Source organism: Sarcophilus harrisii, chromosome 4, assembly GCF_902635505.1.
Source record: "Sarcophilus harrisii chromosome 4, mSarHar1.11, whole genome shotgun sequence".
Taxonomy (NCBI): domain Eukaryota; kingdom Metazoa; phylum Chordata; class Mammalia; order Dasyuromorphia; family Dasyuridae; genus Sarcophilus; species Sarcophilus harrisii.
In genome coordinates this window covers 35,029,464-35,044,610 of record NC_045429.1, presented here as the reverse complement: position 1 = coordinate 35,044,610, position 15,147 = coordinate 35,029,464, and the positions used below count along the sequence as shown (strand labels likewise).

Below are 15,147 nucleotides of genomic sequence, written 5' to 3'. Positions count from 1 at the left end.
TAGTGGGGCAGCTAGATGGTGAAATGGATAGAGCTCTGGACCTCAAGAAGACTCCTCTTCCTGAGTTCAAATCTGGCCTCAGACACTTATTAGCTGTGTCAGCTTGGTCCAGCCACTTAATCCTGTTTGCCTCAATTTCCTTATCTGTAAAATGGGCTGGAGAAGGAAATGACAAAACCATCCTAGTATCTCTGCTAAATGAAGTCATAAAGAGTCAGACATTACAAGAAAAAAAAATTGAAATGAAGCAGAGAAGGAGAAGATGCAATGGATAGAGTGCCCTTGCCTTGGAGCCAGGAAGACCACTCTCAAAAAATTTATTAGCTGCATGACCCTGGACAGGTCATTTAACTTCTGCCTGTCTCAGTTTCCTCAGTTGTAAAGCAAGCAAGTGCTAATAGCACCTACCTCCCAGGGTTGTTATGAGGTAAAGATCATATTATTTTGGGAGCACCTTTTTAAAACCTCCAAACATTATATAAATGTGGTGATGATGATGATGATGATGATGATAATGATGATGATGTTATCAGTGATGGTGATGATGATGATAGGTGGATGACACAATGGATAGACTGTTGGATTTGAAAACAGAAACACTTGAGTTCAAATTCAACCTCAAAATATTTACTAGCTGTATGACCCTGGAGAGGTAATTTACTTAATGCCTGCCTCAATTTCCTCATCTATTAAATGAGGGAGTGGTAATAGCACCTACCTCCCAGGGTTGTTATGAGGATAAAAAGTCATAATATTTTAGAGTGCATTTTTAAAACTTCTAAACACAATATAAATGTGACAATGATGATGATAGGTAAATGACACATTGGATAAAACTGCTGGATTTAGATTTGGAAAGTTCAAATTCAGCCTCAAAACATTTACTAGCTGTGTGACTTTGAGACAATGATTAAACTTCATTCAACCTCAGTTTCTCCATCTGAAAAAATGGGAATAATAACAGCACCTACCAACTAGCTTGTGAGGATCGAGTAAGAAAATATTTCTAAAGCCGACCTTCGAGGGCTCTGTACATGCTAGCTATTGAATCGTGTGATTAGAAACAGATGTTAGGGATCCCTGCTTGACTGATTTTTTTTGCCGTTCTTTTCCAGTTGCTGTCTCCTTCCAAGTGAACACCATGCTCTCACTATCAGAGCTCAAGTATATAGCAGACTCCCAGTCATCCTGTCACATATTGAAACCATGGTGGGATGTGTTCTGGTACTATCTCACCCTGATTATGTTGCTGGTGGCGGTGTTGTCTGGAGCTCTCCAGCTTGCTGATACCAAAATCTTGTGCTGTCTTCCTTGTAAAGTAGAACTCAACGATCGTTGTGTAGTGCCTTTGGATATGTTTAAACTCAACAGCACCCCCTCGAATTCTGTGTCCCAAGTGACGCCGCCCATCCGGATCCAGAACGACCTTCACAAGCAGCAATACGCCTATATTGACGCGGTGTGCTATGAAAAGCAGCTCCATTGGTTCGCCAAGTTCTTCCCTTACCTGGTGCTCTTGCACACCCTCATCTTCGCCGCGTGCAGTAACTTCTGGCTTCACTACCCCAGCACTAGTTCTCGAATCGAGCATTTTGTCTCCATCCTCCATAAGTGTTTTGATTCTCCCTGGACCACTCGCGCCCTTTCAGAAACCGTAGCTGAACAGTCTGTAAGTGTCCCCCTCAGAAAGTCCAGAGTTCTTTTTTCACCCTCTGGCTTATCCACAAACACCAGTGCTAGCAAGCAGTCGTTACACATCGGGCAGTCAAACATGGAGACTGGTCTCGAAAGCCCAACCTCCAGTGTCCTGGACAAAAAAGAAGGGGAGCAAGCAAAAGCCATCTTTGAAAAAGTAAAAAGATTTCGATTGCATGTGGAGCAGAAGGATGTCATCTACAGAGTGTACATGAAGCAGATCATAATCAAAGTCATTTTATTTCTCATTATCATAGCTTACGTCCCATATTTTTTGACCTATATCACCCTAGAAATCGACTGCCCCATCGACATGCAGGCCTTCACGGGATATAAACGCTACCACTGCGTCTATGCCTTAGCAGAGATATTTCAGGTACTCGCTTCGTTTTACGTGATTATGGTTCTATTCTATGGCCTCACCTCTTCGTACAGCTTGTGGTGGATGTTGAGGAGCTCCCTGAAGGAATACTCCTTCGAGGCATTGAGAGAGAAAAGCAACTACAGCGACATCCCCGATGTCAAGAATGATTTTGCGTTCATCCTTCACCTCGCGGACCAGTACGATCCGCTCTACTCCAAGCGCTTCTCCATATTTCTCTCAGAGGTGAGCGAGAACAAGCTGAAACAGATCAACCTCAATAACGAATGGACGATGGAGAAGCTCAAAAACAAGCTGGTGAAAAATTGCCAGGACAAAGTGGAACTCCATCTCTTTATGCTGAGTGGGCTCCCAGATAATGTCTTTGAGCTGACCGAGATAGAGGTGCTTACTCTCGAGCTGATCCCTGAGGTCAAGCTGCCCCCCGCCATCTCTACACTCATCAACCTCAGAGAGCTGAATCTTTATCATTCCTCCCTCCTGGTGGACCGCCCCGCACTGAACTTCCTGGAGGACAATTTGAAAATACTCCGCCTGAAATTTACAGAAAGGGGCAAGATTCCCCGTTGGATATTTCACCTAAAAAACCTCAAGGAGCTTTATCTGTCTGGCTACATCATATCTGACACCCTGAGCACCTTGAGCGCGGTACAGAGCCCCGCTCCAGGCTTTCAGGACCTCAGGAACCTGAGGACACTGTACTTAAAGAGCACTCTCTCCCGGATCCCCCAGGTGATCACCGATACACTGCCAGCACTGCAGAAGTTGTCCCTCGATAACGAGGGAAACAAACTGGTGGTGTTGAATAATTTGAAAAAGATGGTAAATCTGAAAAGCCTGGAGCTCATCAATTGTGATTTAGAGCGCATTCCTCACTCCATTTTCAGCCTCATCCATCTGCATGAATTAAACTTAAAAGAAAACAATCTCAAAACCATCGAAGAGATCATCAGCTTCCAGCATCTCCAGAACCTTTCGAGCTTAAAACTGTGGCACAATCACATCGCCTACATTCCCGCCCAGATAGGTGCCCTCTCCAACCTAGAGCAGCTCTACCTGGACCACAACAAGATTGAGAATATGCCACTGCAGCTCTTCCTCTGCACCAAACTGACCCACCTGGATCTCAGCTACAACAACCTGACCTTCATTCCCGAGGAGATTCAGTTTCTGACAAATCTGCTGTATTTTGCGGTGACGAGCAACTATGTAAGTGCATTGGGTCACTCCTCTTCTCGGCATTCTGACCTCATTTTCCATGACTTGTATCATCAGAAGGCCAAGGAAGGTAGAGATGGGTGCATCTCAGTAGGCAGGGTGACAGGGAGAGAGATAGGTGGGAAAGTAGATAGGGAGAGAAGTAGGAGAGGGAGGCAGAGAAGTGGGAGAGGGAGAAATGAGAGAGAGAGAAGTGGAAGAGGGAGGTGGAGAAGTAGGAAGAGACAGAGAACTAGGAGAGGGAGAAGTGGGAGAGAGAGATGGGTAAGTGGAAGAGGGAGACATAGGTGGAATGGAAGGCAGATAAGTAGGAGAGGGAGGCAGATAAATAGGAGAGAAAAGCAGATAGGTGGGGTGGGAAGTGGAGAGGTGGGGAGAGAGGTAGATAAATTGACAGAAAAGTAGGCAGGTAAGCAGGTGATATGAGGATAGACAGTGCTTACTGTATATGCTACAGGAGAAACTGAGTGGATAATGAATAGAGAACTGGTCCTGGGAGTTAGGAACACCTGGATTCAATCTAACTTCTGATACGTATTGAGTTCTGTGGTCCTGTCCTGGTCACTCTCTAAGATTTTTAAGTTACCCAGAGCTTAAAGAGCTACATGTGTAGAGGAAGTTTCTTCACCTGCAGTGTCCCACCAATGGGGACACCACCACTTCTCCTGACCCCAAACAATCTCTCTGATGTATAGATGTGTCATGGATATATTTAGGTGACATGTCACATGAGTTAGAGTTCTGGACTTGCCCCTGCACGACCCAGATTCAAATCCCTGCTTCTGCCATTGACTGTGTGACTGTGATTAAGTCACTTTACCTTTATGTGCTTCCAGCTGCTCCCTAGGTTTTATCCTAGAGGCATAGTTGGCCTGGGAGCTCCAGATGGGGGTGGAAAGCCTGGGCCCTTCTTTGTTCGCTGTGGTTTGTCTGCTCTCCCCACTGGGGATGAGGGTCAATAAGTGGTAGCTGGACAAGGATGAGTCAAAAGAGTGAGATTTCGAACTTGGGACCTTGTATAGCCATTGGTAATTTACTGTCAGAACCTTAGTTTTATCCTGTGTAAAATAGGAGGGAAGATTTGACCTAACTCAAAGGATTGTTGTGAAGAAAGGACTTGATATAAATACAAACTGTTTTTTAAAAGATTCAGGCTTAGCCTTGGGAGTCTAAGCTATGTTCTGGGGAGGGTGCTGGGGAGCTTGTGCAAAGATGATGCAAGACAGAATGTGATCAGAGCCATAAAAGGAGGATAATGTGCTGTAAGTCCAACTCGGGGAGAGATCACTTCCTATGAAGGAAATATTACCTACATCTTGAAGCAGGGGAGGATTTCAAAAGATGGGGCAGGAGAAGCGCTGGGAACATGTCTTCATCTCGGGCAGAAAAAACAGTGGTAGTGAGGAGATGTGAAAATTCTGGGCTTATTCCCAGAAGATTTTTTTCAATCTGCATTTATTAAGCACTTAGTATATACCAACCATAGGAGATAACAGCATGAACCATGTATGCTAAAATTTATGCAAAGTGATTTCTGGGCAGAGGGTACTAATTAATGAAGGAGGGAGTCAGAAGAGAATTTCTCTTGGAAGCGACATTAGAGCTAAGAAGGGAAGTTAGGTCATATTGTGGGCTTAGGGGCAGCCTGGGCAAACATTTGGGAGGTGCAACAGTTAAGACTTGTTTGCCTCAGAACATCAAGTGCAAGAAGGGCCCAACTGGGTGGCACCATAGTGCATAGTGTGCCAGGCCTGGAGTCAAGAAGATCTGAATTTAAATCTGGACTAGATACCTCCTAGCTCACTGAACCCTGTTTTCCTCAGTTTCCTCATCTGTAAATTGAGCTGGAGATGAATGGCAAACCATTTCAGTGTCTTTATCGAGAAAACCCCAAGAGTCAAACTCACCTGAAAAACAAACGAACCACAGCAGCAGACACTTAGGCCAAATTGGGGAATGCTCTGTCCAAGGGACAAGAGGAAGGCACTGGAATTTTTTTGATCAGGGAAAGCGAAATGATCAGACTTTTTTTTCTTAATAGTATTTTATTTTTTCCAAAACATGTAAAGATAGTTTTGAATGTTCACTTTTGTAAAACTTTTGTGTTCCAAATTTTTTTCCCTCCCTCCCTTAATTGTCCCCCTCCCAAGATAGCATGTAATCTAATATAGGTTAAATATATGCAATCCTTTTAAACACATTTCTCTATTTGTCATGTTGTGCAAGAAAAGTCAGAGCAAAAATGGAAAAATCATAACAAAGAAAAAAAAAGCAAGCAAACAAACAATGGCAATAACAAAAAAGGTAAAAATATTATGCTTCAGTTCACATTCAGTCTCCATAGTTCTCTCTCTGGATGTGGATGGCATTTTCCATCCAGACTTTTTGCTTTAGGAATAACCTTGTTTTAAAAAAAAAAAAAAAAAGGCAATAACTTATGTGGATTGGAGGATGAAATGAAGAAGAGGGGTAGATGGAGATTAGATTCAGGATATCCTTTTAGGAGGATTATGCCAGTTAGGCCAAAAAGAGGATGATGGCCCTATGAGTAGAGAAAAGAAGGGAAGAGACTGAGATTTATTATGGAGCAAGAATTGCCAAAATTTTGACATCTGATTGGATATGAGGGATGAGGAAGAGGGAAGATTCGAGGATGATGACTCCCAGGGTTGAAAACCTTGGGTAACTGGAAGGATGAGGATTTTCTGAACAGACAGAGTGGAGTAAGGAGTAGGATAGTAGGGAGGGGAAGAAAATGAGCTGTGTTTTGGAGACGTTAAATTTGAGAGCTGTTCAACTAAGAGCTCTCAAGAGCTCAAAAGAGCACTATAGCAATTATATAGTGCTTTGAGGTTTGAAAAGCACTTAATGAACATTATCTTATTTGCTCTTCACAACACCTTGTGGGAGGTAGATGCTTCTGTTATCTCTATTTTACAGATGTGGAAACTGAGGTAGGCATAAATGAAGTGACTTGTCCAAGATCAGACAATGTCAGGCTCGATTTGCATGCAAATGCTTCCAATTCCAGGACTAGTATTCTCTTCATTGTGACAGCTAGATGGTGATGCAATGAGGACAGCAAGTAGTCCATTCTGGTCACAGCCTAGAGTACATGCCGATGAGTACTCTTATTTAAGTTCTGTCGGTCAGTAGAAAAATCATAGAATTCTAATTCTTACAGTAAAGGAATCCCAGACCTGACAGTTGATCATTGTTGTTTTTCATTTTTTTATAAAATGTCATCTTGTTAGGGGCAGTTAGGTGGCTCAGTGGATAGAGCACCAGCCCTGAAGTCAAGAGGACCTGAGTTCAAATACGGCCTCTCAGACCCTTAACACTTCCTGGCTGTGTGACCCCGGACATGTCACTTAATCCCATTGCCTCAAAAAAAAAGAAAGAAAGAAAGAAAGAAAGAAGGGTTCAAAGATGCAAAAAAAGAAAAGGGAAAAAAGTCATCTTGTTCTGTCTTCCAGAATTTCCTTTTTTAAGCCATCTTTATTGTACTCTCTTCTATGTGGTTTGGATTTTAAAAAGTACATCAGTCTCCATGCAGTTACCTTGAGAATAACATGGAACATAAGAGATTTACCAGAAAATTGGGAAGGCAAGTGGTAACATTGATTTTTTTTCAGGCAAGATAAGTATGTAGCTTATCCATCACTCTGACACATTGGTCCCTTATAAAAGAAAGAACAAAGGTTCTGAAAATGGAAGAAAATCTCAAGTGTTTAAAAGATTATAGGGTTTTACGGTCCTACTTGGGACTGGCTGGAGAGAGTTCCTAGCCAGGGAAGCTTAAGTATTAATATATATCCTCTTACAAATACATATATATCTGCATGCATGTATATATATGTATATTTATACATATATACACATATAAAAATATACATATGCATATATATATATATATATATATATACAAATAGTTGGTTGGATAGATGGACGGACAGATAGATGGACAGATAGATACACACACTACTTCCCAAGAGGAGCTCAGAATGACCTTACAAGAAACTCACCAAAACATGGCTTAGTGTCATTTGGGGCAGAATTCATAGATCACAATTAATTTACTTGTTATTTGAGCCTAGGCTGAGTTTAGCCCAAGGAGTAGTTGACATTTGCCAAGCCTGGAAATTCAAAGACTCAAATCTCAATTGGCCATCAGACTATGTGCTTTTATGTTCTATGAATGAGTCATGGGAATAGGATCCAGATATATTCAGTGGAAACAAATAGTACCTTGAACATATGAGGTTCTTTTGTTCAAGTGGACTGTCATTTGTCAGAATAATTCTATTCCCCACTGGTAGGATTCTCCTTAGGAACACAGGCTCCTTAGAAACCCTTCAGTTGCAGAAGAACAGGGAGCACCTTTTCTCTATGATTTCTCATTACCCCCAGTACTGACCACTGTGCTTATGTGAAGCCGATCTTTAACAAATGTTATATATGAAAGATTATATGTAGAAATAGAATAGACTTGTCTATACAAAGCCATTCAGTCAATCAGTCATTTGCTAAGCAGCCACTGAGTGTGGCAAGGCACTGTGCTATGCTCTGGACAAATTTTAAAAAGGCAAAAATAGATTCTGCTTTCAAGGAATTTATGTTCAAATGGAAGACAATGTGTAAACAACTGAGTATACACTAGATACATACAAAGTAAATGGTGCTTGAAGGCACTCTTCGCCTCCCCTTCCCCTCCTCCCCCCGTGTCCCAGCCATTTCTTCCCTACAATTTATCTGCTGTTCTCCTCTCCAAGGTCAAAGTGTTCTTCTCCAAGTGCCAGATTTTTTGTTACTTTTGTACGTTTTTCTCATCTTTGATAAATTGGCTAAAAATCTGCTTCTCTTAGGAGTTTTTCCTGATTAGCCTGAAGCGACTGAACATCCTTCATCATTCTGTACCGATCAGCAACCAACCTTCACATTTGGAATTTGTTTTTGTAGACATTGATGATGTACCAATTTTAGCCCCCCTCCTGTCCCCACTCTCACACCCTCGATTTATAATGTCCCAATTTTAGCCCCCTCATGTCCCCAGTCCCAGACCCTGGCCCCAATTGCTAGTGTAGAGTCAAATCAACAAGCATCTATTAGGCAACCACTGTGTGCTAGGTACTGTACTAAGTACTAGGGATTTAGACAGTCTCTGTCCCCAGGGAGCTCATAATCTAATGGGAGAAACAATCTGCAAATAATTATGTACATATAAAATACACTGAAGATAATCTCAAATGGAACGCACTAGAATTAAGGGAGAACAGGAAAAATACAAGAGGTTTGGGGATGTTTTTTTAATTATGAGAACTGAGAAAATACCATCAAATTAGTTAATTATTGAGAGAAAATAACTTTGGAAAGAGCATTTCAGGTGAATGATGAGGTAAGAAGCCAGATTACAAAGGACTGAAGAGAAGAAATGGAGATTAAGGAAAAAGAGAAGGTGAGGTCAGAGAGTCAGTAATTGAAAGGAGAAAAGAGAAGGTTTTACATAGCATCTTTAGGAAACAAAGCAGCAAATCAGTTGAGCTCTAAAAAAATTGCCTTACTGTATAAAGGGCCCAGTCAAAGTTGGATGAATGTGGATTTGTAGTATACCCAGTAATGACAGTTGTATGATGTCTAGCTTGATTCAGCACATGAGTGCTGGAATGGAAGAGTATATGGTGGCAGATATTCAAGACTGCTGATCTGTGATAAGAAAGAGGGGTAAGCAAAAGACAACATGTAAATTGAATTAATTAACTGTAAGGTCAAGATTAGGCAGCTAGATGGCACCATAGGGCATAGAGAACTAGGCCTGGCGTTGGAAATACTCCAAATGTGTGGGGGACATTAACTCTAAGGAAAATGCCTCAGGTTGGAAGAAAGGAGATAAGAAATAGAAATTATTTGGAGATATTCCAAGTCTCTTCTCAAAGGCAAGGTGGAGCGGAAAGGTAATCGCTCCCATCCTTTGGATACCTTGACCTGCCTGAGAATAGGGAACATAATTTGTTTGGGGAGGGTTGTATATCTTAGGAGGCAGGCTTCTCAGGATAAACTAAATCTATGGTCCTATCATGCTATGAATGACAAACTAGGTTTCAGCTTAGATAGAAGTAGGAAGAAATAAAAACTGAGAAGTAAATTAACACTTATTGGAACGCTTACACAAATGGATGTTGCTCAATGTAAAAGGAATGATTGAGTGGGTAGAGATGGAATGAGATGTTAAGAATCCTGAATTATACCAGACTCTTGAAAAGCAAGGAAATATTTTATAATGATAAATAAAGAAAAACTTAAATAAATTCAAGGAACTTGGGATACAACAAGAAAACAGAAGGGGAAGATAGGGAAAGCCTGGGAGTAGAAACTGGGATTAAATTATCCTAAGCAAAGCTAATCATAGACACTATATACTGACTTAAGAAGGTAGAAAGTCAATAGAAGATAATTAAGTAGAAGAAAATAAATATCTAACAATTATGATTTTGTTAATTGATTAAACTCCTCAATAAAACATACAAGAGTGGCCAAATAGTTAAGAAGACAAAATACAACAATTTGCCTTCTGCCAGAAAATGGATAAGGGTGAGTAAAAAAGATTGAGAATACTGTCAGTATTGCAAATCTGAGTAACTAGAAAGGTGATGGTGCCCTCAGCAAAAAATCTGGAAGTTTGGGAGAATGGGGTTTCATGGAAATGTTAATGATGTCTGTTTTGGACATGTTGAATTTGTTTTTACTTTACTTTAATTTTTTTATTTTTATGTTGCATTTTAAGTTTTGAACTATCTCCTTCCCTCTCTCCCTCCCCATCCCACACTACAGAAGGCCAGACATGTTGAATATGAAAATCCTTTAAAGACATCAGATTGTAAGGAGCTGAGAGGGAGGTGCAGAAGTGAAAGGGTTAGGAAGAGTGACACAGGACTATAAATGACTGTGCCTTCAAGCTGGACTGGATGTTGTTGTTGCTCAGTCATTCAATCATGTCTGACTCTACATGACCCCATGAACTTCTGTCCATGGGATTTTCTTGGCAAAGATACTGGAGTGTTTTTGCCATTTTCTTCTTAACTCATTTTACAGATGAGACAACTGAGGCAAATAGGATTGAGTTATTTGCCCAGGGCCATAGAGTTAGTAAATGTCCAAGGCCAGATTTGAACTAGGGCTTTCCTAATTCCAGATCTGGTACTTTCTATCCATTGCACCTCTTAGTTGCCTTATAAATGGAGTGACCGACCCTTTTAGAAGAAAAGTTCCTGAGTGATGGTACTAAAAAGAAAGACGGAATATAGTTTCCATTTACAAGTTTCCATTACTACAAGATTGTAGAATTCTGTATTCTACAGTAATTAACTGTAAGGTCAAGATTAAGCAGCTAGATGGTGAAATTATGAGATTCCAGATGAAGGGGAGCTTCTTCAGGAATTCTGGAGTGCACAAAGCAAAGGGAGACTGGAATAGGATGTTGACTGGATATGGATAAAGATGAGGATATGGGGAAAGAAAGAAAAAGGAGCAGATTTGTGCCTTAGCAGGTGCTGGCTGAATCTCAGGGAACAGCTAACTTTGAATTTAAATGGCAGAGGGGGGTCCTTAATGGCATTGGTGGAGCAAGTCTCTGACTTTCACTAATGAAATCACAGGTTTGCCCAATACTTTTTGAAGGCTGAGTCATAGTAATTTTGAGATAAGATGGGACCTCAGTAACTGGGGTGGGAAAAGACCAGAACAAGTCACATAGAAAGTGACCTTTGAACTGAGCCTTAAAGGAAGTTGGAAGTGAGGACGTGGTTGTCACTGTTTGTCCCTCATTCTTGAAGAGGACTGTGGCAGCGAGGAGCTGATGTCATGACTTGCAAGCGAATTGGATTTAAGTGATGGAGGATTGTGCAGTCACCAGTCTTATTCTCTGGAGCCATAAAGGTCTAGTGACAAGATTTAGATCAGGATGACTAGAAATGTCCCTCGATACAGTGGGAGACCTTGAACTTTTTAAACTAAGTTCTTTAACAGGTCTTTATCTGAATCAATGCCCAACCAGTAAGAAATGAGGAAAATAATGGCCTCTTCTACTTAATCAAAAAAAAAAATCTGTCTTGGAGGATTCTCAAAATTTCTGGACAACAGAAACAACTGTGATTTACACTCACTCTGAGGGAGGAAGAGGTAGTACACAGGAGAATTGGGTTCAACCTTGTAAAAGGATGGGGGCAGGAAATGGAATAACTCATATGAGGACTAGCCAGGAGTCCAACCTACATATAGAACACAAAACGTGCACTGGAAAATGATATACAGTAAACATGGAAGAAAGAAGCAAGGGATTGGTACTAGATATGAGTTCAGTTAGGCTCTTCAGTACCTGACTTCTAGGTACTGACTAACACACAAGCTTGCCCTTTCAGCTTTTTGGATCAATCCCTGTTTGAGAGAAGACAGATCCATGACAGAGACCCTTTATCATCATCAACCCCTATGAACTTGTTTTTAGATGCAGACAGTAAAAGACAAAGGACTACAGAGAAAACCAATTATATTGAAATTCAGCTATTGAAATATGTATTTTTTAAAAATTCCCAGAACCTCCAGTTAAGATCCACTCCAGGGCTTCCTCTGGGAGGTATCTTTCCTGAAGCATCAGGTAAGAGCAAGGGAGACCCTTCATGAACTGAGTGATCAGTTGCCGTGTCCTCTTTTTTCTTCTTAGATTGAAACGTTGCCGAATGGATTGTTTCAGTGCAAAAAGCTGCAGACCTTACTCCTGGGGAGGAATAGCTTGATGACTCTGCCCCCTCTCATTGGGGAGTTGACAAACCTGATACAGTTGGAGCTCGTTGGAAACCACCTGGAGGTCCTCCCTCCAGAGCTGGAAGCGTGCCCGTCCCTGAAGCGGAGCTGTGTGCTTGTGGAAGAAAACCTGCTGAACACCCTATCTCCTCCCCCCACAGAAAGGTTGCAGACGTGCTTGGATAAATGTTGATCTAAGGAAGGAAATGCATTATGTCTTAAAATAATTATGAAAAAAATACATTCATTGGGACTTGGAAAAGTTTTTTTTTTTATGTCTTTTTTTGAGTTGAAAATAGGGAGGATCTATGCATCAGACACATACACACAATGCCTCAGCTAGCCCCAAACACACAGGTAAAAAGAATAACACTGAAGAGTATGTGATTTGGGGGAGTAATCACCCTTTAACTCCCTGAGCTGCTCCACATAGTATAGATCTGTGATGATACGGGAAGAGGCAGCCATTAAAGCCACCCCCAACTTGTCTTTGGAACTGGAACAGCTGAGTGTGGGGTTCTTCCCCTCCCCTTCCCAATTACCCATCTGAGATCTCTGGTTTTAAATGGCTTTCTCTCTCTTTTAACATTTAAGACCAAGATCATCAAGTTAAGTGTCTGGAAATAACCTCACCATTGACTTTGATTAATGTTCTTAAAGCATATTAGTCTGGATGTGTTGTTGAAGAGGTGGATTTTTTTTCCACCTCTTAACACTTAATTCCTTTTCATTGGTTGAGTCTTCCTTGCTCTTCTTTTCACTGCAGGAGAGAAAAAGTGAGGAACATTGACAAATCTCCCCTGCCTTAGGTCCATTGCACAAACTCTAGAACAGGGTATTTGGGAGAGGTGAAAAACTTGCATGCTCTTTAAAAAACCTTTTCCCTTCTTCCCAATTTTTCCCCAAAGCCTCATTTCAAGAATCTACCCCAAAGTTTTCTATTCATGGAATGTATGACGTACAATTGTTTTATATCATGTAACTGGGGACTCCAAATCCAAGGAGATTCATTTTTCTAAGGTACAGAGGGTCTAGGAAAACCACTTATTTCTTTAAGCAAAGCACCTGCTAGTAATATATGTAGTTCCCGTTTTTGCTGCTTCAGTAGTATTCTCAGGTTTGTCTTGTGTTCAGTTCACCAGTGTTTTATCTGTCTGCAATCAGTTGCTTCCATTTATTCCTATAGGTAGGAGTGAGGCTAGTCTCATCAAGGGATGAGGGAGGGGACCCTGGTATATTTACTTAGCTCCTGCATTGGAGAAGAGAGATCCTCAAAGTCTACCTCTTTCTTCCCCAGTTGCTAAATCATTGTACGGGTATAAATTCTTATTTACTTGCAAAAAAAACAAAACAAAAAACTCGGGGAAAGGGGAAAAGGGAGGTATCGGATTGAGCTTTTTATTCTTAACTTAATTAAATACTTGACAGAAAATTAGTAACTATTAACTCAAAACATTGTTTTTTCCATTTGCATGATCTGTAGTTACAGTAACATGATAAAAAGTTTCTGCCCCATCCTGATGTTTGCTCAAGATGAGTTCTCAAAATTGCAAATATGTCATTTTAACACTGAAATTTATCTTACATCTTTATCTAGTTCTTTAAGAATATATCTGCTTCTTCCTATAAAGAATCTTGTGTTTTGCCTTCTGTTGTATGCAGCATTGCAAAAATAAATAATAAAATTGATAGGCACGCTTTCAGGAAGTATACATTTTAATGTCTTTTTCTGTAACGTAACATGGCATTAAAATGCCTCATTGAGGATCTAATCTATGTAATCTTCTGTTCAGACTGGAAAACATTGTGGAAATAGAGAACTGTAAACATAAGGCTTTTTTTTCTTTTTTCTTAATTTGCCTTTTTGTTTCACAATAGCACAAAGTTAGTCATTCCATTATGGAAAGATCTAGCTTATTTCATTTATTTTTCTCTAAGGTGATGGTGGTATGGATAACAGAAGGACTGGTTGGTGTGTGGGAAGATCCCTTAGGGCTGCCTAGACTTTTACTATTTCCTCTGAAGAGGGGAGAGACCAGAATAAAATCTCCCTCCTTACCCAGACTTACCCAAACCCTACAAACAGGGCATTCACATTCTCAGGGATCCCAGAAGAGGGTGGTCAGATTTTTGTCCTAAGACTTTAGAAAAGACTCATAGGTAGTAAATATACAATCCCATAAGGGGTATATCTCTGTAAGCACACATTCTATCCAGACTTTAGATGTGTGTGTAAACATACATATACACACACATGTGTGCACATACAAATATACATATCCAAATAGTGATAAATACATATAGAGGGGGAGACTTACATAAATAGAGATGTCTCCTAGTTATAATTAATGACAAACAGCATGGCTTAGTGAAAAAGAAGACCCAAATTTAAGTTTTATCCCAGACACTTCTCTCTGTAGTTATGGGCAATTGTTTCCATTTCCCAGCAACCCTAAACACTGTTTTGAGACTCTGAAGTTATTACGAGTTGCTGATGTCTGGGATTGTTCTTAAATGGATAAAATTCCGGGTCTAAACCAAAAATAACAATGCAGCTCACGTATCTAGATAGAGCTTTATGTATATGTATAAATTAATGCTATGTAATGCAAAACCAAAATCTTCCGATTTTAATTTTTTAATGGAAAAATTATCTCAAGTTTTGCCCTCTTTTCGGTCACTCACCACTGGGGAGCTGTAGAAATGATTTCAGACCATGTAATTAGCCCATAAAAACAGCTAAGTGGTACAGTGGATGGAACACAGGGCCTAGTCAACAAAACTCAAATTCCTGAATTAAAATCTGGTCTCAGACACTAGTTGTGTGATCATGGGCAAGTCACTTAACCCTTTTTGCCTCAATTGCCCCATTTGTAAAATCAGCCAGAAAAGGACAATCTAATATCTTTGCCAAGAAAATACAAAATGGGTCACAAAGAGACACAATTGAAATGACTGAACAGCAACAAAAATTAGCCCATAATATTTTTGTTTCCAAATTCCCCCCCCCCAAAAAAAAAATAGGACATAGGATTTTTTTTAATGAAATGTGAATT

General features: G+C 40.5%; 1 protein-coding gene and 1 long non-coding RNA gene across 10 annotated transcripts in view; one reads left to right on the top strand and one right to left on the bottom strand.

Moving 5' to 3' along the window:
- LOC105750288 overlaps positions 1 to 8,955 on the bottom strand; it is a 29,317-nt gene extending 20,362 nt beyond the window's left edge. The window contains exon 1 of the long non-coding RNA XR_001120927.3: positions 8,857 to 8,955. This is a non-coding gene — a long non-coding RNA (uncharacterized LOC105750288). The remainder of the gene's footprint in view (positions 1 to 8,856) is intronic.
- Positions 1 to 13,923, top strand: part of LRRC8B (leucine rich repeat containing 8 VRAC subunit B) — a 110,294-nt gene extending 96,371 nt beyond the window's left edge. For all 9 annotated transcript variants that reach the window (XM_003767221.4, XM_031969359.1, XM_031969353.1 and 6 more), the window contains 2 exons: positions 1,116 to 3,286; positions 12,012 to 13,923. In XM_003767221.4, the coding sequence (XP_003767269.1) occupies positions 1,142 to 3,286; positions 12,012 to 12,284 (2,418 nt within the window). In that variant the 5' untranslated portion in view covers positions 1,116 to 1,141 and the 3' untranslated portion in view covers positions 12,285 to 13,923. The remainder of the gene's footprint in view (positions 1 to 1,115; positions 3,287 to 12,011) is intronic.
- The last annotated feature ends 1,224 nt before the right edge of the window (positions 13,924 to 15,147 follow it).